Source organism: Protopterus annectens, chromosome 6.part0 (assembly GCF_019279795.1).
Source record: "Protopterus annectens isolate FY-2018-M chromosome 6.part0, PAN1.0, whole genome shotgun sequence".
In the NCBI taxonomy this organism is placed as follows: Eukaryota; Metazoa; Chordata; order Ceratodontiformes; family Protopteridae; genus Protopterus; species Protopterus annectens.
The window spans coordinates 817032004-817057174 of NC_056737.1; the positions used below are offsets into that span (position 1 = coordinate 817032004).

Below are 25171 nucleotides of genomic sequence, written 5' to 3' on the forward strand. Positions count from 1 at the left end.
ATGGAGACATTAAAAAAGGAAATGAGGAGGAAGTTTGATAAGGGATCCATGAAGGAATAGAAGAAAAATATTTTATTGATAGGAAGCTCTCAGGAAGATTGAAGGAAGGAAAAAAAAAGTTATGTACTTACCATAACGTTCCATGTGAGTTGTTCATCTCGCCTTCATTCTTACAGATGGGTTCGGAGCCAATCCTTGGTTCCGAGTCGGCCTACTACAAAGCTCGAGGCCAAGTCCCTATCCCATGATGCACTTAGAGTTACCTCAGATCTTGTTTGCTGGTATAATAATACCATAAGTCATTCTATCACTCCACAAGAGAAAGCTACGGAAGGGTTGAGCAACCAGGAAGAAACCAGCATCTCGGTCTTTGAAAAACCTGGAGGGGGTAGGAGGGTGGGAAAAAAGAATGATGGCGAGATGAACAACTCACATGGAATGTTATGGTAAGTACATAACTTCATTATGTGAAGTTGTTCTATCTCGCCGTTCATTCTTACAGATGGGCAGCTTCCCAAGCACCATCTATCTCGGGTGGCTCACAGGAGTATGTTTTTCAAGACAGTGGACCCAAAGGTGGCCCTGGGTCCCTAGAGACCCTGTCAACATTGTAATGATTTATAAAGGTATGAGGTCTTGACCAAGTGGCTGCTGCACAAAAGTTATCTATCGGGAGTCTGGCAGAAAAGGCAGAGGATGTAGACATTGCTCTGGTAGAGTCAGCCTTAATTTTATGTTGTAAGGGCATATTAGCAGATGAATAAGCAATTGAGATACAATCAAATAACCACTTAGATTTGTTTTAGCCACTGGCATACCTTTCCTGGAGTCTGAAAAAGAAAAGAAAAGCTGTTCAGATTTCCTAAACTCTTTTGTTCTATCCAAGTAAAATCTGAGCTGCCTGTGAACATCAAGTTTGGGCAGGATATATTCTAAATTGTTGGAGTGATTGGGGAAGAAAACTGGCAAATCAATAATTTGATTAAGATTAGCTTCAGTGCAAACTCTGTCAGCATGGAAAATCAAATGAGGCTTAATGGACAAGGCCTGAAGCTCTGATACTCTGCGGATAGAAGTGATAGCTATTACAAAGGTAGTCTTCCATGACAAAAATCTGAGGTCACATGAGGAAGCTGGTTTGAATGGAGAGAGAATGATGTGAGAAAGTATAAAAATTAGATTTCATGCAGTATAGGGAGATTTCACAGTTGGTCCGAGATGAAAGGTCTCTTTGAGAAAGGCTTGGGATAGTTTGTGTGACATAATGTTCAACCCTTCAAATCCAAGGTGAAAATTAGAAATGTCAGCAAGTTGAACACGAACTGTAGCTGCTGCAACTCCATTGTCGAAGATCATGATCAAGAACTCTAGTAGAGAGGCCATAGGGGCTTGGTACGGATCAATGTTGTTTTGAGAGGCCCATATAGAAAATGTTTTCCATTTGCTAAGGTATAGCTTCCTCGTAGAGGATTTATGAGAGGATATGAGAATTTGCTTTGTCTCATTAGAAAGGTTATGGAACCTGGCTATGATGGGAATTGGAGCAGCCAAGCTGTCAGTTTCAGGGACTGAAGAGAGGGATGAAGTTCCCCCGACGAGTGTGTCAGTAGATCTGGAACTGGGTCCAGAATCCAAGGGTCATCCAAAAGATGAAGTCAAAGGAAGGGGAACCAAATCTGATGAGGCCAATGAGGGGCTATTAGAATGATGGTCCTTCCCAGGGCTTTTGCTTTCTGTATTACCTTGGGTTTCAACGGGATTGGTGGGAATGCATAGAGAAGACCAGGAGGCCAATCGTGTACGAGTGCGTCCCTTGGGGCTTCTCCCAGAGGGGAAATCAGGGTAAAGTACCTTCTGCATTTCGCGTTCATGTGGCTGGCGAAAAGGTCGCAGCAAGGCTGACCCCACCTGCAGAATACCTTGTCCGCTATTTCTTTCTTGAGGGACCACTTGTGAGGCAATAAAATTGCTCTGCTCAGCTTGTTTGCTATCACGTTTTATTTCCCCGGGATGTGTGTTGCTAACAGAAAGTGCTAGGTGGATATAGCCCACTGCCATACTCTTAGGGTCTCCCGACAAAGGGGGTAGGACCTGGTTCTTCTTTGTTTGTTCAAGTACCAGACCACTGACATGTTGTCTGTCTGAATCGCAATTGTACGCAGAGGAAGAGAGTCCTGGAAGTACTGCAATGCTAAAAGTACTGCTCTCATCTCTTGGACACTGAAATACAGATGTGTCTCTTGATCGGTCCATGTGCCTTGGGCTGTTCTTCCCTGAAAATGCCCCACCCTATAAGGGAAGCGTCCTTGGTCACTGTGGCCACTGGTAGGGGTAGAACAAAAAGACGACCTATCGTGACATGAAGAGGTGTCAACCACCACTGAAAATCCTTTTTGCGCGAGTTCGTGATCATTATAAGGTGAGACATTGGGAGCTCTTGGTAAGACCACTGAGTGAACAACAGCCACTGCAGAATCCGCATGTGCATGCGACCCAATGGTATGGCCAAAATTGCAGCTGCCATCATGCCTAACAATTTTACTACTTCTGATGCTGGAGCCTTGTTTTTGGATACCAGATTGCGGACCTACTGATGGAGTAGTAAGACTCTTTCTACTGGAAGTCTCAGCATGGTAGTGGTGGTGTCCAGTTCTGCTCCGATAAAAACGGTATGTTGTGATAGCGACAAGGCAGATTTTCCTGAGCTTATCGTAATGCCCAGCTGACTGCAGAGTATAAGAGTGGTGTCCCTGGCTTGAATGAGTTGATGCCTGGTGGTGGCAGTGAGGAGCCAATCATCTAGGTACGGAAACACCTGGAATCCTAAACGTTTCAGGTGAGCCGTGACCAGTACCATACATTTGGTGAACACTCTGGGGGCTGTAGTGAGACCAAAGGGCAGGGCTTGAAACTGGTAATGATTGGCTCCCAGCCAGAAGCGCAAATGATCCCTGGATGGTCTGGCCATTTTTATGTGGTAGTACGCATCCTGGAGATCTATCGAGCACATCCAATTGTCTTTCCCTAAAAAGGAAGTATCGACTGAAGCGTGACCATCCGAAACTTCTCTTTCTTGACAGATCTGTTTAGTCTGCTGAGGTCCAATATAGGTCTCCAGTCCCCTGTCTTTTTTGGAACTAAAAAGAATCTTGAGTAAGTTCCGGATCCTATGTGGTCTGCTGGGACTGGTTGGATGACTCTTTTTGTTAGCAACGATCGGACTTCTACTGCTGTCTGTTCCCTGTAACTGGGTGGAACGTCCAGGATGTTTCTTGTCAGTGGAGGGGGTGTGGCGAAAGGAAAGAAATATCCTCTAGAAATTATACTTTGTACCCAGTTGTCATTTGTAATTTTGAGCCAGGCGTCTGGATACAAAGACAAGTGACCCCCGACTGCCTCCAGAGTAGGACAGTCGGGCCTCCTTTCAGGAGCGCTGGTAGGGCTTCCCAAAGAAGTGATCTCTGCCGCCCTGGTTTTGTGGACCCCCTATGCCACAAGGATGGCGTCTTCCATTACTGCCCCCTCCTCTGCCCCTGGAGGGGGGGGGGTCACCACGTGTGTCCTGAAAGGCTCCTTGGGCTTTTCGGAACCACATCTTCCCTCCCCTTTGACCCTTGGGGTAGGGTCTGGTAGGGGTGGAAAAATGGACTCTGATGGCAGACACAGTCTTTCCTTCCTGCTCATACCTGGTCAAAGTTTCCTTAACTTTGGGCCTGAAAAGGGACGAGCAATCAAAAGGGGTATTTAGGAAGGATGACTTGAAGGGCTCTGCGAAGGAACACAAGCGCATACAGGAGTGTCTCCTAAGAGCAATTCCTGTACCCGCTTCCCTGCTCGTTCCATCAGCTGCATACGAAATGAGGCGCATGGACGAGTTAACTATGGAGTTGACAGTAGCAAGCTGGGAGTCAGCTTTATCTGAAGCTCCTACAGCTACTGTACCCCGAAGAGCATCTCCCAGCCCTTTAAGAAGATCTCTTTGCAGTCTAGTAAAATGGGTTAAATAGTTGAGCGAACGTAGTGCAAAGGTCGCCGAACTGTAAGTGCACTTCCCATATCTATACATGATCCTAGTATCTCTGTTAGAAGGATAGATAGAAGAGAAAGTTTTTGAAATTTCCTTTTTGGTGGCTGCCGCCACCACCATGGCATCAACTGGCACACCTTTGGTCAGAAAAGATTTGTCCTGGGGAGCAGAGATAAATGTATTACGCCTCCTGGGGACAGGCTCCATGGTGCCCGGAGACTCCCATGCCCTTCGTGAGACCAGCTGCATAAGCTCGTTGAAGGGCGGAGACACCCAAGAGCTGGAGGGCTGAGACCCGAAAGCCTTCAAGAGAAGCAACTTGTCTTCAAGTAGGGTTGGTGGACTGCCAGTCACCCCTCTGCCTAAGGATTTGTAATATCTCAGCAAATGAGATATCCTCAGAGGGGGACTGTGGGGACCCTTCTGATTCATCCAAGTCAGTATCAGATGTCAGGGACTCCTGTGTGGAGTCTAAATGCTTCCTCTTACAAATTCTCTTCCTGGGAACCTCATCAGTGGGGGCTTCTGGTGAGGTCTCGGAAGAGCAGGAGCCACCCAATGGGGCTTCCTGAGGCTTTGGGTCTCTACGCTTGGCAAGCTTCTGTGAAGCAGATGCAGACACAGGCACTTTAGGGGAGGAGGAAGCCAGACTTTAAGTGGAAGATGTCCTAGGAGACATAACTCTCCTCATGGCTTCAAAGGCACCTCTGCTTCGATGTGAAGGGACCGACGGATTCGACGAAACCATCGATACCCCCCGGCACAGGAACAGTGGGCTCCGAGCCAGAGGTAGGAGCCGAGCTCATCCAAGCTGAAGCCCCAAGAGTCAGTGTCAGAAATGACAAGCCGGTCCGACTATTCTCCCCAGACCCGACCAGAGAGCGTCTGCTCCTAGATTCCTCGATCTGTGCAGAGGAAGTCAGAGTAAACAGAGCCAAAGACACTGGAGCAGGCTTCGGCTCCGAAGGCTCCACAATCAACAAGTCCGACTCCTCTGGCTCCGAAGACTGGTATGGCTCGGAGGAGGAAGAGTAGTAGCTGGTAAGAGGGTCTTTGGTCCCGAAGACGCTTGGGTCATAGCCAATAAGAATTTTGCAAAGGCTGGTGCCTATAAAAGCTTCTGCACCACACGATCCACATCCAAATTGGAAAGGCTAATCGAAGACCGAGATGAGTGGCTAGAGGGTTGTACAGACTGTAAGAGTGGAGACTTAGGCACTACGGATACCGGTTCCAAAACTGGGGACCGGCTCCGAAAGGATAAGATGGTCGGCTCCGAGGTCTGTGGAACCGGTGTTGAGGACTTTTTAGATTTCTTACTCTCACAAGTCTTGGAAGACTTTGAAGACTTACTGGCTCCATCTTGGTCACTCAAAGCTTCTTGGAATGAAGGTTTAAGTAAACCTCTGTCGATTAATTTTCTCTTTCTCTCTTGGAGAACCCTGGAAGAGAAAGAATGACATATGGAGCAGCTTTCTTAGAGATGCAATGCGCTCAAATAATAAACGCAGTTTATATGACTGTTGGTGACAGACATTTTCTGCCCACATTTACAGCATTTTTTAAATCCTGATTTAGAGTGTTTATCTTGGTCAGCCATACTGTAACACACAATCAAAAGAGGGTGCTGTAAAACTGGACACACCCAAACAATAATAATCAAACAAGCCCTTAAAGACTATGGGGTAAATAGTAGTCACACACAAAAACTATTTATCTAAACTGAAGATAGATAAATGTATCAAAGTTGTGACAGAAAGTTACTATCTAAAGACACACAACAATACTATACGCTACTATTTCAAACACTAAAATCTAAACTTTAACTCTAATTATTCTAAAGCTGTGACAAAAAAGTCACTGTCTAAGCACACACTATTATCTAAACTAGTAATAAAGATAGGTGCGACAGGCAGGTCACTATCTAAACACACTCTAGAATCTAAATTAAACCTAAGAAAATGAGGTCAAATAGTAATTTAAGAAAAAGGCACACCAGGGGAAGGGAAACCACACAAAAAAGCTGTAAGTGCTTATCTAAGCATCTAAAACAATTATTTAGCAAGAATTATGAATACTATGAAGAACATTAGAATAAATATGGTTTTTACTGGCCCGAGCTAGCGAGAACCTACGATCTATTGCAGCGGCAAACTAGATCTGAGGTAACTCTAGGTGCATCATGGGATAGGGACTTGGCCTCGAGCTATCTGAAGACCTTGAGCTTTGTAGTAGGCCGACTCGGAGCCGAGGATCAACTCCAAACCCATCTGTAAGAATGAATGGTGAGATAGAACAACTTCACATCATGGAGCTTCAGGTGGAGAAGAAGGAAGACACTATTATAACACTAGGAAAAATGACAAAAGAGGGGAGAGTAACTGAGTTGGAAGAAGGAGTAAGAACAAAAAATAGAGGAGAGAGGATATATAGCTTGAAATATGAGGTAAGAAAAGTACAGTTTTGTACCTACCATAAATAAAGTACAGTTTTGTACCTACCATAAATGTAGATGTCCAAGAGGTATGCATCTGCAGTCCTAACAAATGGGTTGTCCTGGCCTCAGGCAGCCCTTCGGTCGGCCGGATTCCAAAGTCTGGGTCTGGCCTCGGCTGGTGTCGCACTTCACCCGACGTCATAGCTGCAGTTCTTCGGGTATAAAGGCATCAGCCGACGCCATTTTCCTCAGTGTTTCTTGCCCCAGATGCCAGATGCCCTCTAGGAAGGCTAAATTTGGATAAATGCAAATGTTTCCAAACAACAGAGAGCAAATAGAAATAAACATGTATATACATATATACAAACAAATACACCATAATAGATTCCCCCAGCTAGCTACAAGATGGGCAAATACCCTAGGAGTACCACAGAGGGGAAGGAGGGTGGGTAATCCTGACTGCAGATGCATACCTCTCGGACATCTACATTTATGGTAGGTGCAAAACTGTACTATGTCCTTCAAGGATGCATCTGCAGTCCTAACAAATGGGTAGAATACCATAGCCAAACTGGGGGAGGAGGCCCTAACAAGATTATGGTGTAGCTAAGATCCCTTGCAAAACAGCAGTGGCAAAACCTGCTCGGGATCTGGAGTATAAGGGTAGATTATAATGCTTGGCAAATGTATGCACGGAGCTCCAAGTAGCAGCCTCTAAAATGTCTTTTGTAGCTACTCCTCGTAAAAAAGCTGTAGTAGTGGCTGTAGCCCTTGTGGAGTGAGGTCTGATATTTTCTGGAGTTGCCTTTCCATGATAAGAATAACAAAATCTAATGCAATTTCCTATCCATTTTGAGATTGTCTGTTTTGAAATTGCTTTTCCTTCCATTCCTGTGGCATATGCTACCAGAAGCTGGTCAGTTTTTCTATTGTTCTTGGTTCTGTCCAGGTAGTAGCGCAATTGTCTATGCACATCCAAGGTATGCAGCAGTCTTTCTCCCTGTTCTGTGGGTTGGGGAAGAATGTAGGTAGGTGGATTGCTTGGTTTAAAGATACCCTGGAGACCACCTTTGGCATAAAGGTAGGATTAGTTCTCATGGACACTCTATCCTGATGGAAGATAAGGAAGGGTTGTACTGCCATTAATGCCTGTAATTCAGAAACCCTTCTTGCTGAAGTGATTGCAAGCAGGAAAGCTGTTTTCCATGATAAGTACTGTAATTCTGCTGTTGCTGCTGGTTCAAAAGAGGGAAGTGTCAACTTTTCTAGCACAAAGTTCAAGTCCCATGTAGGCAATGGTGGCTTCCTTGGTGGTTTTACATTTTTGATTCCTCTTAGAAACTGCCTGAGTAGAGGATGAGAGAAGACTGGAGGATCCATGTATTCTGCTGAAATAGCTGACGCATGAATCTTAATGGAAGAGTAAGACAGGCCATTGTGAAAAAGCTCTGCTAAGTACTCCAGGATGTTAGCTATGTTTACCAGTGCTACATTTTGCCCTTTTGCTGCACTCCAAAAAAGATATCTTTTCCATTTTGCTGAGTAAGTTTTTCTTGTTGAAGGTCTGCGAGCTTCCAAGATAATGTCTTTAACCCTTTGAGATAAATCTGGGTTATTTTGTCTTATGCAATGCTCCAAGCAGCTAGCTGCAGTGTTTTCAGGTTCGGATGCAGGGTTTTGAAGTTGTTTTGTGTTAGCAGTAAAGGAACCAGAGGTAGAGGCCATGGGAGTTCCCGAGACATACTCCTCAGTAGTGGGTACCAGTGCTGCCTCGCCCAGTCTGGAGCTATCAGGATGATCCTTGGGTGGTCTTCTTTGATCTTCAATAGCACTCTGTGCATCAAAGGAAGAGGTGGGAATGCATATGCTGTCAGGTTTTCCCAACTGAAAGAAAGGGAGTCCACCTTCCAAGCAAGTGGGTGGTAAGTCCTTGTGCAGAATTTTTTCAATTGGTGATTGCGTGGGGATGCGAATAAGTCTATTTCTGGTAGTCCCCATTTCCTTGTGATGGATTTGAAGATGTCCGGATGCAGCATCCATTCGTGGGCATCCGTGGATGTCCTGCTTAAGATGTCTGCTAGTATGTTTTCTTTTCCTGGCACAAATATTGCCTTGAGCTGTATGTTGAGGCTTAGGGCCACATTCCAGAGATCCATTGCCATCCGGCATAGAGGATATGAGTGTGTGCCCCCCTGTTTGTTGATATACCACATCACTGTGGTGTTGTCCGTCCTTATCAATAAATGTCCCTGATGGAGAAACGGTCTGAATGCCTGAATTGCCAGTTTTACTGCCAGCATCTCTTTTTGGTTTATGTGTAGGTTTAGCTGGTCTTGAGTCCATAAGCCTTGTATGCACTTGTCCAGCATGTGTGCCCCCCAACCGAGGTCTGAGGCGCCTGTGGTAATAGTCTGGCTTGGTTGCGGGCTGTGGAAGGGCAGTCCTTTGTTCAATTGACAGGCCTGAGCCCACCATCGGAATTCTTGTTTCAGGCAAGGAATTATTGGAATTTGGGTTTCTAGGCTGTGCTTGTGCTGAGACCATAAATTCCTGAGGTACCATTGCAACTTCCTCATATGCAGTCTGGCATGTGGGATCAATATTATGCAGGATGCCATGTAACCCAGGGCTTGCAGGACTTTCCTTGCTGTAAGCTGGTTCTGCGTTGTTAATGCCATGAAGTAGAGTGGAGGGTGCTTTTGCTTTTCTGCTGTGAGGGATGCCATTTGATTTGATGTGTCCAGTTCTGCACCCAAGAAAGTTATCCTTTGGGATGGCAACAGCCTTGACTTTTTTATATTGACTGTGTATCCCAAGGCTTGCAGTAGATGAATGACCCTTTTCAAGTCTTTTGTTAATTTGTTTTTGTTGTCCGCTTGTAACAGGCAGTCGTCCAGGTAAGGGTAAATTTGAATTCCCTGAAGCCTGCAATGAGCAATTACTGATGCCAGGCATTTCGTGAATACTCTGGGCGCAGTAGATAAGCCAAAAGGCAATGCTGAGAATTGATAATGCTCTGATCCTGCAAGAAATCTGAGGTATCTTCTGCAAATTGGTCGTATGGGGACGTGCAGGTATGCCTCCTTGAGATCTAGAGTTACCAGCCAAGACTCCTTGCCCAGCATGGGAAGAAGCTGCTGTAGAGTCAGCATTTTGAATTTTGGGACAATGAGGAATGTGTTCAGTGCGGACAGGTCTAGAATAGGTCTCCATTGTTGATTTTCCTTCCTTGGCACCAGGAAAAGTCTGGAGTAAAATCCTTGCCCTTGTTCCATAGGTGGTACCTTTTCTATAGCTCTCATCCTTTTTAAGTTGTCTATTTGTTCTAGAGCGTTTGTCATTTGATTTGGAGGTAGGTTTGGCATTCCTCTCTTCCTTGGTAGAGTATGGAAGTGAAACCTGTAACCTTTGTCTATTGTCTGTAAAATCCATTTGTCTCCTGTAATGCAATGCCAGTTTACTGAAAATAAGGCTAACTTTCCGCCTAAGGGTGCTTCTAGTTGTTCCCTGGTAGGCGGCTTCAGAGCCAAGTCACTGTGATTGTCCTGTGGAAGTGGTAGTGGCTGGATCTGCAGCAGTATTTCGCTGGTTGTTAGGCTGCCACTGACGTCCTCTGTAGGCACCTCTGTATTGACCTCTCTGCCTCTTGTGCCTATTCCTGCCTCTCTGTGCTCTGTTGGTGTCTGGAAAGGACCAAGTCTTGGAAGGCCAGTTCCTACTAAACCTTGGAGGCTGGACCTGTAAGAAATCCTTGACTGTCTGGACAGATTTTGCTTTCTCTTCCACCTTCTTCAGCACTTGCTGTGCGGGAGAGCCAAACAAATTGTGTTTATCCATGGGAGCATCTAGGAGCTTTGTTTTTACATGGTCTGGTAAGGACTGCTCTTTTAACCATGCATGCCTTCTGATCACTGTACCAGTCATAGCTGATCTAAAGGAGGCCTCCAGTGCATCATAGCCGCATTTTAAGGAATGATTACAGACCTGCTGTATATTATGTACCATATCCTGCAGAGACTTTCTGTCTAAAGGTTCAGGTGAGGACAGCTTTTTAGATAACTGATCTAACATAAATTCCTGATACTGAATCATGTGGAATTGACAGTTTAAGGCCCTAGCCGAAAGAGTAGCAGAAGTATAAACTTTTTTACCTCATCTCTCCAAGGCCCTAGATTCCCTTTCAGAGGGGAGTGGGTTTTTGGCAGAGGTAGTTGCTATAGCCTTGGGGCCCCGAGAAATTGTTTCAGGATCTGCAAAAGGAGCCTTATACAAGTGATTATGTGTGTCCGGAACCCTGTAGTATCTGTCGGGCTTAGCAGGGGCCGGAGGGAGTGAATCAGGAGCAGTACAAGCATCATTAAATGCATCATCTACAACTGTAAGTACTGGAGGAATGGCTAAAGGCCTATGCTGTGGCAAATGCAAAAAAGTCCTAAGCCTTTTCCTAGAGTCTGAGAAATCCTGACCCTGCCATTGAAATTGTTCCCTCATAGCATGCAAGGTTTCCCCAAAAGAAAATTCCTCAGGAGGAGAGGCAGAAGGAATGGAATCTTCTGCATCAGAGTCCTCATATGGAGAGTAAGGGCCCTCAGGAGGGTTAGTATTTTCTGATTCATCTGAGGAGTAATCAGAAGAAACTGGCTCAGGGGGTTCTGCTCTAGGCCTCTTCTCTGGAGGGGGCTGAGAGGCCCTATCAGAATGAGACTGGGATCCCCTGGTCAAAGAAATGAGATCCTCTGCTAGACTAAGCATTTGAGTACTAGAGCTAGGCCTGTGTGAGGGGGTTTTAGTAGGCACGGCCCTTGGAAGATTTAGCTGCTTTAGCCCTGGCAAAGGCCTTAATTGACATGGATGCAGGGGGCCTAGCAGCTCCACGTGCAGGAGTAGATACATCTAGGGGAATAGTATCTGATAAATCCTGAGAAACAGTAGGAGCAGGTGGTATTTCAGTAGCAGATTCAGCCAGGCTGGAAGAGGCCTCGGTAGCAGGAGGCATGCTTTCGGCCGAAGGAAGAACCGCAGACTCGGTTTCAGCCGAAACCGAGACACTCGCGGTTGGCTTAACCGCGGTTTCGGCCGAAACCGCGGACCGCGAGTGTCGGTCCTTTTCCTTACGTTTTTTAGCTAAATGAGAAGTCGGAGTCTCCGACGGCATGATATAAGCAAAAGAGGAGCCGAAAAACTCCTCTGCAAACTCCGACCGACGTCTAAGCGTCCGTCGGTTGAAGGAAGCACAGGCTAAACAAGCTGCTACGTCGTGGTCTGGGCCTAAACAAGGTAGGCAGTACGAGTGGAAGTCTTTATGAGGTATTTGTTTCCCACAAGTTAAACAGTTATTCACTTTTTCTGACATCGGCTGAGGCAAGAAAGAGTCCCCAACGGGGTACTTAGCTTTTTAGAAGTCTTCGGTAGAAGTAATCTCTGGATCTGACCGACCGGCACTTGCGAACAGCTTCTGCTTGGCCACGCGCAAGAAAGACTGAGGAAAATGGCGCCGGCTGATGCCTTTATACCGAAGAACTGCAGCTATGACGTCGGGTGAAGTGCGACACCAGCCGAGGCCAGACCCAGACTTTGGAATCCGGCCGACCGAAGGGCTGCCTGAGGCCAGGACAACCCATTTGTTAGGACTGCAGATGCATCCTTGAAGGACATCATATGGGTTGTCCTGCCTCAGGCAGCCCTCGGTCGGCCGGATTCCAAAGTCTGGGTCCGACGTCGGCTGATGTCGCATTTCTCTCCGACGTCAGAGCGGCAGGAGTACATAAGCATCAGCAGACGCCATCTTCTTCAGTGTTTCTTGCCCCAGATGCCAGGTGCCCTCCAAGGAAGGCTGTAATCAATTTGGAAGACAAAAACAGGTTTCCAGACAAATAAATGAGTAATAAACAGATACACCATAACAGATATCCCCAGCTAGGATAACAGGGAGAGGAGTGGACCCAAGGAATAAAGGGGAAGGAGGGAGGGAAAACCCGACTGCAGCTGCATATCTATCGGACATCTACATTTATGGTAGGTACAAAACTGTACTATGTCCTTCAAGAATGCAACTGCAGTCATAACATATGGGTTGAATACCATAGCTTAGCTGGGGGAGGTGGAATGCTCTAAGAAAGGATGGTGTAGCTATCAATCCCTGCAGGACTGCCGAAGCAAAGCCTGCTCTGGATCTGGAATATAAAGGGAGGTTGTAGTGTTTGGAGAATGTATGCACGGAGCTCCATGTAGCAGCTTCTAGAATGTCTTTTGTAGGCACCCTCTTAAGAATGCTGTAGAGGTGGCTGTAGCTCTGGTAGAGTGTGGTCTGACATTGGCTGGTACACTCTTTCCATGGAAGGAATAACAAAATCTGATGCAATGTCCAATCCATTTTGAGATAGTCTGTTTGGAAATTGCTTTTCCTTGTACACCAGGGGCGTAAGCTACAAAAAGCTGATCAGACTTCCTATTGGCCTTGGTTCTGTCCAGGTAGTAGCGAAGTTGTCTGTGAATGTCCAAGGTATGCAACAGTCTTTCCCCTTTGTTCTCAGGATTGGGAAAGAAAGTAGGCAGGTGAATTGCTTGATTTAAAGAAACCCTAGATACCACTTTTGGCAGAAAACTAGGGTTGGTTCGTAAGGAGACCCTGTCTCTATGAAAGGTTACGAACGGTGGTATTGCCATTAGGGCCTGTAATTCCGAAACCCTTCTTGCTGAGGTAATTGCCAACAGGAAAGCTGTCTTCCATGAGAGAAATTGTAAGTCCACAGAAGCTGCTGGCTCAAAGGGGGGTAGAGTCAGTTTTTCTAGGACAAAGTTGAGGTCCCAAGCTGGTACTGGGGCCTTTCTTGGTGGCTTGATATTCTTGATTCCCCTAAGAAATTGCCTTAACAAAGGATGTGAGAACACAGGTGGATCAGTGTTGTATCTAGCTGAAATAGCTGAAGCATGTATTTTTATAGAAGAATATTAGATTCCATTCTGTAGCATATCCGCCAAGTATTCCAGGATGAGTGGGATGTTCAATAATGAAGCATCATGACCCATGCTGGTATTCCAAATGCTGAATCTCTTCCATTTTGCTGAATAAACCTTTCTGGTGGATGGTCTGCGGGCTTCTGTTAATATCCGCTGAACTTCCTTGGAGAGAGATAGATTGAGGTCATTCATGGAATCTCCCAAGCTGTTAGCTGGAGCGTCTGAATGTTGGGATGTACTGTCTTGAAGTTGTTTTGAGTCAAAAGATGGGGCCATTGGGGAAGGCCCATTTTTTGTTGTGGCATATGCTCCGTAGTAGTGGGTACCAGTGTTGTCTTGGCCAGTCTGGAGCTATTAGGATCCCCTTTGGCTTTTCTGCTTTGATCTTTAGTAGTACTGTGGTCATCAGTGGCAGAGGTGGGAATGCATAATTTTTTAGGAAGTTCCAGTTGAATGAGAGAGCATCTGTTTTCCATGCTTGTGGATGATATGTCCTTGAACAGAACTTTTGTAGATGATGATTGAGGTGGGAGGCAAATAGGTCTACTTCTGGCCTGCCCCATGTCGAGGTGAGTCGTATGAAGATTTCTGGATGTAACCTCCACTCTTGGGGGTCTAGGAAATTCCTGCTTAGGCTGTCCGCCAGCACATTGTCTTTGCCTGGAACAAACTGGGATTGCAACTGTATGTTTAAGCTCAGTGATTTTTCCCAAAGATTCATTGTCAGTCTGCAAAGGGGGTAAAAATGGGTGCCCCCCTGCTTGTTTATGTACCACATGACAGTGGTGTTGTCTGTCCGTATTAGCAGGTGGCCTTGCTGAAGTTGTTGTCGAAAGGCCTCGATGGCATGCATTACTGCCAGCATTTCTTTTTGGTTGATATGCAGATGTGTTTCCTTTGGAGACCATTGTCCTTGAATACATCTGCCCTCCATGTGCGCCCCCCATCCAAGGTCTGAGGCGTCTGTGGTCATTGTTTGCGTTATTTGAGGTTTTTTTGAATGACATACCTGTGTTTGCCTGGCTTACCGAGGCCCACCATAGAAATTCCTTTTGTAGGCATGGAATGAGCGGTATGGTTGTCTCTAGGTTGTTGCTGTGTTGAGACCATAAACTTTTTAGGTACCATTGAAGCTTTCTCATGTGTAGTCTTGCTAATGGAACCAGGAGAATGCAGGATGCCATGTAACCCAGGGCCTGTAGGAATCTCCTTGCAGTCATCTGGGTGAGTTTTGCCAAACCTTTGAAATAATGAGTTAACTTCTTTTGCTTGTCTTCTGTCAGGTAAGCCATTTGAGAGGTTGTGTCTAGATTGGCTCCTAAGAAGGTTATTTGCTGGGATGGCTGAAGTCTTGACTTTTGGAAGTTGACTGTATATCCCAGAGCTTGTAGCAATTGTATGACATAATCCAAGTTTTTTGTCAAAATCAGTTTGTCGTCCGCTTGTATGAGGCAGTCGTCCAGGTACGGGTAAATTTGGATCCCCTGGAGCCTGCAATGAGCAATTACTGAAGCCAGGCATTTTGTAAATACTCTGGGCGCAATAGATAAGCCAAATGGCAATGCTGAGAATTGATAATGCTCTGGCCTGCAAGAAATCTGAGGTATCTTCTGCAGCTGTGTCTGATAGGGACATGCAGGTATGCCTCCTTGAGGTCCAGAGTAATCAGCCAAGACCCCTTGCCCAGCATGGGAAGGAGTTGCTGTAGAGTCAGCATTTTGAACTTTGATACTATGAGAAAGGTGTTTAATGCGGACAAATCCAGTATTGGTCTCCATTGAGTTTCTTTTCTTGGAACAAGGAACAGTCTTGAGTAAAAAACCCTGGCCTTGTTCTTATTGTGGAACTTTTTCTATTGCATTGATCTGAGCAAGCAGAGAAATGTGCTTGATAGCCTCTGCCCTCTAGTTTTGTGGTAGGTTTGGCATGCCTTGTTTCCTTGGTAAGGTATGAAAGTGGAACCTGTAGCCTTGGTCTATAATGTCCAAAATCCATTTGTCCTTTGTCAATCTGTGCCAATTGTCTGAAAACAGAGATAATTTTCCGCCCAAGGGAGCTTCTGTTTGCTCTTTGGTTAGCGGAAGTAGAGGAAAGTCATTGGGATTGTCCCTGTGGGGCAGGAGAAGCCCCTGTGTCACTTCTTTGGTTTGCTGGCTGCCATTGTCGTCCCCTGTAGGAACCTCTGTATTGTCCTCTTCCTCGGCCACGCCTGTTTTTGCCCCTTTGAAATCTTTCAGGATTAGGAAAGGACCAGTTTTTTGAAGGCCAATTCCTGCTGAATCTGGGTGGCTGAACCTGGAGGAAATCTTTGACTGTCTGAACTGACTTGGCTTTTTCCTCAATGGTCTTTAATACATCTTTAGCATTAGCACCAAAAAGCTTGTTCTTTTCCAAGGGTGCATCAAGAAGTTTTGCCTTAACATGATCTTGTAGAGGTTGTTCTTTTAACCATGCATGTCTACGAATGACCGCCCCTGTCATAGCTGCCCTACATGAAGCTTCCAATGCATCATATCCACACTGAAGAAAGTGATTGCTAACTTGCTGAGAGTTATGTACAGCCTCCTGCAAAGACTTTCTATCTAAAGGTTCAGGAGAGGCCAAAGTTCTCTGTAAATCATCTAACAGGAAATCCTGATATTGAAACATATGAAAGAGACAATTGAGAGCTCTCATAGACAAAGTAGTGGAGGTGTAAACCTTCTTCCCCCATCTCTCTAATGACCTAGCTTCCCTGTTGGAAGGCAAAGGATTTTTGGAGGTGGTAGCTGAAACCCCTTTCGGCCCCTGTGAAATAGTTTCTAAATCAACAGCATGGGCCCTAAAGAAATGAGAATGTGTTTCAGGGACTCTATAGTATCTGTCCGGCTTGGCAGGAGCAGGAGGGAGAGTATCAGGGGTAACAGTGGAGTCAGAGTATAGATCATCCAAAACATCAAGCACAGGAGGTATAGCTAAGGGCCTGTGTTGGGGCTTTTTAAGGAAGGTTCGAAGGTGCTTTCTGGAATCAGAATATTCCTGGCCTTGCCACTTAAAATGTTCCCTCATGGAATGCAGAACTTCCCCAAAAGAAATATCCTCAGGAGGGGAGGCCGAGGGGATGGAGTCCTCTGCATCTGAGTCCTCGTAGGTCTGAAAAGGCTCTTCCTGGCTATCGGAGTGGCCAGAGGCCTCAGAATCTTCATCTGAAGGGAGAGGGTCAGTGGGCTCAACCCTGGGCCTCTTATCAGGAGGAGGCTGGGATCCTCTCTCAGGATGGGCCTGGGAACCTCTGATCATGGAGATTAAATCTGCTGCCATAGTCATGATTTGTGTTTCAGGAGTAGGCTGAGGTAAGGCTTTAGCAGTAAGGTGCTTGGTCTTGCTGGCTGCCTTAGCACGTGTGTAGGCCTTGATAGACATGGACATGGGAGGCCTAGCAGCTCCAGGTGCAGGAGTGACCTTATCCACAGCAATGGTCTCGGGCATTTCCTCGTTTTCAGTATCCGGAGGAAAATCAATAACTGGCGTCGGTGTGGCCTCCGGTATCGGTAATGCGGTGTCTTCGGTTCGGAGCAGTGAAATAACTGCCTCAGAGGGAACCGGGGCACTCGCGGTAGGTTTTGGCGTGGTGTCGGCGGAAGACGCGGGCCGAGGATGTCGGTCCCGGCCTTTTCGTTTTTTAGGAGTCTGTGATGTCGGTAATTCCGACAGCATCGTGTAATCGAATTTTTCGCCGAAAAAGTCTTCAGCGAACTCTGCCCGGCGCCTGAGAGTGCGCTTATTGAAGCGAGCACAGGCGGCACAGGCCGAGACGTCGTGGTCTGGGCCAAGGCAAGGAAGGCAGTAAGAATGGAAATCCTTATGAGGTATTTGTTTACCACAAGACAAACAATTATTAACTTTTTCAGTAATTTCTGACATCGGCTGAGGCAAGAAAAGGTCCCCAACGGGGTACTTAGCTTTTTTGATGACTTCGGATCGAAGAATACAGGAGCTGACCGACCGGCACTTGTGAACTGCTTCTGCTTTGGGCACCGCGCGGCAAGAAAGACTGAAGAAGATGGCGTCGGCTGATGCTTATGTACTCCTGCCGCTCTGACGTTGGAGAGAAATGCGACATCAGCCGACGTCGGACCCAGACTTTGGAATCCGGCCGACCGAGGGCTGCCTGAGGCAGGACAACCCATATGTTATGACTGTAATTGCATTCTTGAAGGACATCATGGAGTGGGTTAAACAGAAAGAAGAGGAATGGACAGGTTTAGTAAAATGGAGTGGAATAATTAGAAAAGGGGGGAAATGACAATATCAATACATAAAATAATAGAGAAAGTTGATAGCAAACAAGACAAAGACACTGTGGGAAACTTAGCTAAACTGAATAACAAAAATACATTGGGAGTACATATGTATGTCCCCTGGGGAAAGCACTTAGATGAAGTAAGTTTAGAATTTTCAGATGCAAGTATTTACACAAACATTTTTATACACCCAGCCAGTTAAATAACACATTCCCAGCTCTGAGAGGGAATTGTAGATGGTGCGATTCCAGTGATTTGTGGGACTGCATCACATTTTTTTTTTTTGAGATATTCCAGACTGACAGAAATCAAAGAAGATTTAGACCAAATAACATCAGTACAGTAGCTGATGAAAGTAAGAAATGGGATGAGACAGGATAGTTTTGGGGGATATTAGGAAGATAAAGCTTTGGAACAGGGTGTTCAGGAAATGTTAATACTAACAGTTTATTTAGTACAATAAAAGCAACAACTAGAAGGTGGAAGCAAAAGTACCAAAGTTCTCAGAGGTGGTGCAGTTGGTTAAATCAATAAGGGAAATGGAAGAAAATAAAAAAACACTGGGGTAGTAGACATAGGTTTACAAGAAGATGGCTGCCTTGGTTGAGCTATATGTAATAAGTCAAACTTCAACCTCAAAAGTGACCCCCAAATGGTAAGGGGCGAAATATTTCTCTTCTTTGAAATCTAACTTTCCAAAGATCCCAGACAAGAGTCTAGCAGGACAGTTTCTCTGCTAAGTATGGACAATGAATTTTGACACAAACTGATTAAACTGAAGTGGCTGTCAAATTCAGTTATTTGGTATTGCTATTTTACTATTTTTTTCTCATTAGTTTTATTTTACTTTGGCTTATTTACTGTAAATTGTTAGCTACTTAATTTATGTGTACCATGCACAAGTTGTACGGGGAATGAAAATGTGTCAAACTTACAAACAAAGCAAATAATGTCATCACTGGAACCTTTCAAGTCTACATGGTGTAAAATATAGAAACAGAAACTGAATCATCACCAAGTCTGACAATACATATCACCTTTCTATGCCACTTGCCCACGAGGAACATTTGAGTAAACAGTATCCTTAAAACTTTCTATGTTTTCCTATGCAAAGAGGCAGAGCAGATCAAGATCCGCCTCCTCCCATGTACAGCAAGACAATGAAGAAGCATTCTTCTTTACAGACCTGCAAGGAATTTCATTCAGTATTCACATTCTCCCTTACAAGAAATTTCAAGCCAACACCTGCTGCTTTGGACAATTCAGCTCCTTTAGCTCATCAGAAATCTATCAGAATTTTCCATGAAATATTCAGGATGCTTAGAAGTTTCTTCAGAGCAGGCAAAGGGAACACTAAAGATGACAAATGCAATGTGATGAGTGTATCCTTCATAATATACTTTATTAAAATAAAGGAAGCAAACTAAATTATCCAGGCATTAGTTAACCACAAAGTATTTCACCATTCATTTTCGGACACCCATTTTATCCCATATGAGGTAATGGGTGAGCCATAGCCTACCAAATAAAGTAATGAAAACTTACTCCAGAGAAATATTTCTTGATGAACATTCTCCAAAAGAAGTTTACAAAGACACAAAGCTAAGGAGTGCTTCTATTCATTTGGCTTAGTTGAATACACTTGAGCAGTTCCACCATTTGGTAGCTGGTTTGTGTTGATCATTGTTCAGAAGAAAAAAAAATGAGATAGGGCTGTTCATAGTGGTGGGCTATGTTGCCTAAACATGTACATTAGGAATACAAAAATTAGGACCACCACCAAATCAGAAGGCCCATTAAGAAGTGTAGACTGCCACACACCAAGAAAGTTCGGGATTCTAATACTGCAGACTCCAATACTGCAGAAATACAGCATTATTTCAAAAAGAACAGTCTTCTTTGTCCAGTAAAAGGCAGCCCTAGACTGAGCCATCAAAGGGCCTTGATAACGATCGGAATAGAATAACATGAACAACCAAGCAAGTCCTCCTCCTTTCAAATGCAGTATTACTTCTGTTCAGATTTCACATCTGTATAGAAAGAACTACAAATTGCCACAGTACGTCAAAAACATACCATCACAGCTTGTTCAGAAAACCTACACCAGTCATCGACAGTCATGATTCCTTACAGGACTGCTATAACTTGCACTTTCAGATTACAGAAAGGTTCATCATCTCTGAAAGCAAACGATCAGAACTTCTGAAGCATAAACTAATTAGGAAACTTGCTAAATTAAGCATAAAAATATACAAATTGTACATATTCTGTTTTCGGTGAATAACTGATGGAAGACAACATGACAGCTGCACAAAGAGGAAACAGGACTGCTGCTGAAACAGTCTGCACCATCAAAAGCCTTACTTCATGTCATACACATTTGGTGCATCTTAACAGTAATGTGCCACCGAATACTTAGCTCTTAGACCAACCACTAACAGGTTCAAAACCACAATTATACACCAGGGATTGCATATCAGACATTGTGCAACACTGTACAATGTTCATGGAGAATGTCTGATGTTTATCATGACAACCTTAAATTACTTCAGTTCTGGGGTCTTCCAACACTCAGAGGCACCAGACATACTTTTACTATAAAAACTTATTCACCCATCAAAATAACAGCACTACTCTAGGCTACCTAAAAGTCTCTTGCTGCTGCGCATATGACAAAAAACTTCACCATCTGTATTATATTCATCAGCTAAAATTACAACTGCAATCTGTTAAGCCACAGTTTCCTAAAATGGTTACCACAAACATTTAACTCAGAAAACAGTACTAAATATTCAAGTAAATTTATACTAACCAATGCTTGTTTGTTGACTAGGTAGTGGAGTGATCACAACCGACTAGTATCAGATGCAGTCTGGGTGATACAATTATCATCCTACCGTACTTTCAGACCCCAAACAGAGGGCTACACAGCCAAAGGAGGTAGAGTTTCAATATTTATCAAAGACATACACACCTCCAGGCTGGTCAAACAGTATGACGCACAGGAGACACTCCAAGTGCAGTTAACTTTTGACAAAACACCTATTCAAATCATAGCTAGCTACAGACCCCCAGCCATGACTCAGGACGCCCACTCCACCTACCTGGACTTACTTTATTCCATCAAGATTCAACCCTCTACCCTGATCCTGGGTGACTTTAATCAACCATAGCCTGGAAGACCTATTCTAGCCCAAACATGAATGCCCAGAGATTTCCTCGACTTTGTCAATGCCAATGAATTGGATCAACTGGTCGACACCCCTACCAGAGGTTTAAAATACTCTGGACCTGGTCCTAACCAACATGAGTAACTACTGTAGCACCCCTACAGTGTCATCCTCCTTGGTAAGATCCAACCATAAAGGGATCACTTTTGAAGTCACTATCTCCCCTGCCCCCCCCCCCCCCCAATCAGGGTCAAACAAAAAACTTTTCCAAAGCTGACTACAATTGCCTCAGAGCAGGTATAAGCAGCTTCATAGACCCTGTCCCGTCATTTGGAACTAGCACGAATGTCTAAGCCTACACCAAAAAATTATATGAGCACCTACATAGTTGTATGGACTTAGCAATACCTGACAGGACCAAATCATCTTTCTCAAGGAACAGTAAACCTGTCTGGTGGATAGCAGCAATAAACAAACTATAATAAAAGGGAGTAATTGCTAACCAGGACCAAGAAGGAGCAGGAGCCAAGTTAGAAGTAATCTCTCCTTTATCTGAACAAGCAAATAAGATCACTGGTGAAATCCTCTAAAGCTAACTTTGAGCTCAAATTGGCCACACCCACAAAGGACAATTACAAGACCTTCTTCACATACGTCCGTAGTCTCAAAATTAACACCCAAATCTGCTCTGAACTGGGTGTCAAGAACACCACATACACAAACACCACAGATATAGCCAACCTGCTAGCAGACAGGTTCAGTGAAAACTTCACCCCCCCGTTCCCCCCATCAGTAAACCAGGACATCCCCAGCACCTACCCCCCCCCATCACCAAGGAGCAGGTCTGCAATGCACTCTCAAAGGCAAAAAATACAGTCTCCCTGGGACCCAATAACATCCCTGGCGGTATCTTACATGAACTCGGCTCCATTAGGTACCCTATTCAACCAAAGCTTGAGCATCGGCTTCATCCCAGCCGAATGGGGGACAGCCACTATCATCTCTCTATACAAAAGTGGAGCACCCAGTGACCCAGGCAATTATAAGCCCATCAGCCTAACTAGCCTGATCTGCAAGGCCATGGAACGCATTATCATGGATCTTATAACCAAGGACAATGGTAACCTCCAAACACTTGACTCTACACAGTCTGGTTTTGTCAAAGAGGGATCATGCCTGTTAAATTCAGTTGATTTCTTCGAAACAGTCAACAAAGCCATGAACGAGGGGAAGACTGTGCACACTGCCTACCTTGACCTAGCCAAAGTCTTCGACACTATTCCCCACTTGGGCATAATAGATAAACTCTCCCAGCTAGGCATCAACCCTTATGCTACCAGATGGGAGCTAACTGGTTCACTGACAGAACCCACTCAGTCAAAACAGGGGAACCCACTCAGTCAAAATAGGGGAACCCACCTTTAGCAGTAGACCCGGAACAAAGGGTGTACCCCAAGGATTGGTCTTGGGGGCCTCTACTGTTTGGGTTATACTTTTCTGAGTTGCAAGTCAAAACCAGTGGTCTGTGGCTGACCAGGTTTCCAGATGACTGCAAGCTGGGCACCGTCAAATTCCCCTAGTGATGTAAATATCCTCCAAGTGGGCCTTACCCAAACTAATGACTGGTGCCAGAAGCATTGCCTCAAACTGAATGCCAAGAAATGCATCATTATCCCCTTTGGGGAAAATGGCATCCCCACTAATTATTACATTAATAACAATGTACTAAGCACGCAAAGAGTCGTGAGGGATTTGGCACCCATGTTGACAGCAAACTGACTTTTGACCACCATGGTGCCTCTGTTCTACGGAAGGCTTTCTACATGGCCCACCTCATAAATAAGGTGGTTTCATCCAGGAACAAGGAGGTCATAACAGCCCTGTACTCCTCCCTTACCAGACTCATTATAGAGTACATGTACCTTACCAAGCACATCCAGCAGCAAGAGAGACCACAGAGGTTCCTGACCAGGAAAATCCAGGGTCTCAAACACCTATCCTTTACAGATAGGCTAAAAGCCCTGTCCCTCAACTCAGCCTCATACAGATTATTCACAGGTGATCTGTATTTGGCACACAAAGCCATCTCAGACCTAACCTTGACGGAGTTGCTGCATATTCGTAAGTCAAATTCTACTTGCACAACCCACACGCAAGGCCTCAACCTAGTCTGTGACATTAATAGAATTTGTTGGCGGTACAGATCTGTGCCCCAAAGACTCCCCCATCTGTGGAACAGTCAAGAAGGGTACATCTCTAGCTCTCTTTAAGAGGAACCTGGATGACTGGATGGGAAACAGAAAATACACCCCTGAGATCCCACCCGTGTCCCTACTGGACAGGGGAAACAGGTGCTGACTTTCTGGGAATATGGGACAAAATTCTTGGCTAGGCTTATGAAGGCCTCCGGGCCAATAGCCTAGTTATCATCCTATGAACCTATCATACTGACTATTACAAAACAGCAGTTCAACAGAGCACAAGATTTCAAATACTTAGTGGTGGTTAGTAGATATTGTGTGATACTTATAAATTAAACAAAACTATGTACAATGTGATAGCATCCTTGATATGTGGGAATGAAGTAATGAATTAACAAGAAACATTTAAATACAATTTAACATTTAAACAGTTGTTTTAACATGAGGTTTAAAAACATTACCATACTGTTGATACAGAGCTTACCAGCACTGATCTTGACAGCTACCTACTGATTTTAGTAAAATGAGTTATATATATTACAAACAATATTTACATTAATTTATTTATTTTTGTTTACTGGGGCTGGCACTGATAGCATCTGACCAAAGTACAGGCCCAGTTTGGAAGACTGCAAAGATAAAGACACACTGTTTGATGAAGCAATGATGTGCACTTAAAAGGAAGAGTAAGATGGGAGACAGATTTAGTGGAACTGACAAGGACTGTCACTTCATCTAGAGATTTACAAATTTAGTGACATACCAATTCTAGGGGACCAAAGTAATGCCCTCTCTGATGTTTCATTTTATAAAACACTTCCATTTTCTGAAATGAAATAAAAACTATATTTTCATAACGAGATGAAGTCTTGGCATAGGAAGCAAGGTTGAACACTGGAAGAGGTGGACTAATATCAGAATTACAACATGGCCTGATAGATTTGCTTCAACTTCCCAAAATACCGAAACCTACCACCATTTAATTTATCTACAAGACAAAAGGAACACCATTCCAGTTTCACCACTGATAAAGTATGGTAGCTCCCTCACAAATGTGTTGCTCTCTGTTGTTGCCCATATCCATTATTTACTATTTCATGATTACTGCCTCCATCTGCATGCAAATTACATCACTTGTAACTCCCAATTTTTTCAGTTCAGTGCCTTACTAACAACTCAGGATGAAGACCAGTGAGACATGTGAGCAGCTTCAGGTGCTGTACACAAGTAAAAGGGCTTCCCAAGCCATTGAGGACATCACTAACCTCATTGTATCTGAGGGAACACACTAGATATTCTACAACTGACAGTGGAACCTCTAACAAAGTTCCTATGTGCTATGTAGATATTTGAGAAAATGTGATACAAATACCATGAGAATCTGTAAGGCACATTTATATTATACAAACTTGCCAGGTACTTTGTAGTACATTGGTTAATTATGGTTAAATAGTACATTGTACCTTGATATCTTACTGCCTGGGTTTTGACTGAAAAAGGCTTACTGAAACTATCCAAAATACCTGCATCATCAACAAATATAACAGCATCACAGCAAATATTTAGGCCAATTACTAGAGCTGTAAACAATCTATAAGTGTCTCTGTATACTTGTTTCTGTACAACAGCATAAAAGGTGGTTGATGTTTCCAAGCACAAATTAAGCAGAATTGAAATTAACAAGCAGTGGAATCTACTGCTGGTACTTACAGTCATGGTGAGTTTTCGTTAAATTATCAGAATCTAGAGCATGGTAATATTCATAAACAGAGTGGTTTAGGAGATCTTCAGGGTCATATCCCATCAATTCTGTAATCCTTCAAGCAAAGCAGAAACTTAGATTCATTTCTGTCAAACTGTGACCATTTAAACAAATGTGATACTGTCAGCCCTTGGTAACATTTCAGTCTTAAAGTTCCTGTCTTCCTACCCTATAACTTAACAATTCTAACCATATTTTGTTCTTTAAATATAAATGTGCTAACTATTCCATTCATATTTCACAAGTATGTGTTAGTATAACTGACAAGAAAGCATTCCAACAAAAACTGCCATTTCCAGATTTTCTCTGCTGTAACTCCTAATCTTGAAAA

General features: G+C 44.3%; 1 protein-coding gene across 1 annotated transcript in view; it reads right to left on the reverse strand.

The window, feature by feature from the left end:
- Nucleotides 1-25171, reverse strand: part of HIF1A (hypoxia inducible factor 1 subunit alpha) — a 1533321-nt gene that overhangs the window by 763808 nt on the left and 744342 nt on the right. Inside the window, exon 7 of the mRNA XM_044074492.1 lies at nt 24789-24895. Within this exon, the coding sequence (XP_043930427.1) occupies nt 24789-24895 (107 nt within the window). The remainder of the gene's footprint in view (nt 1-24788; nt 24896-25171) is intronic.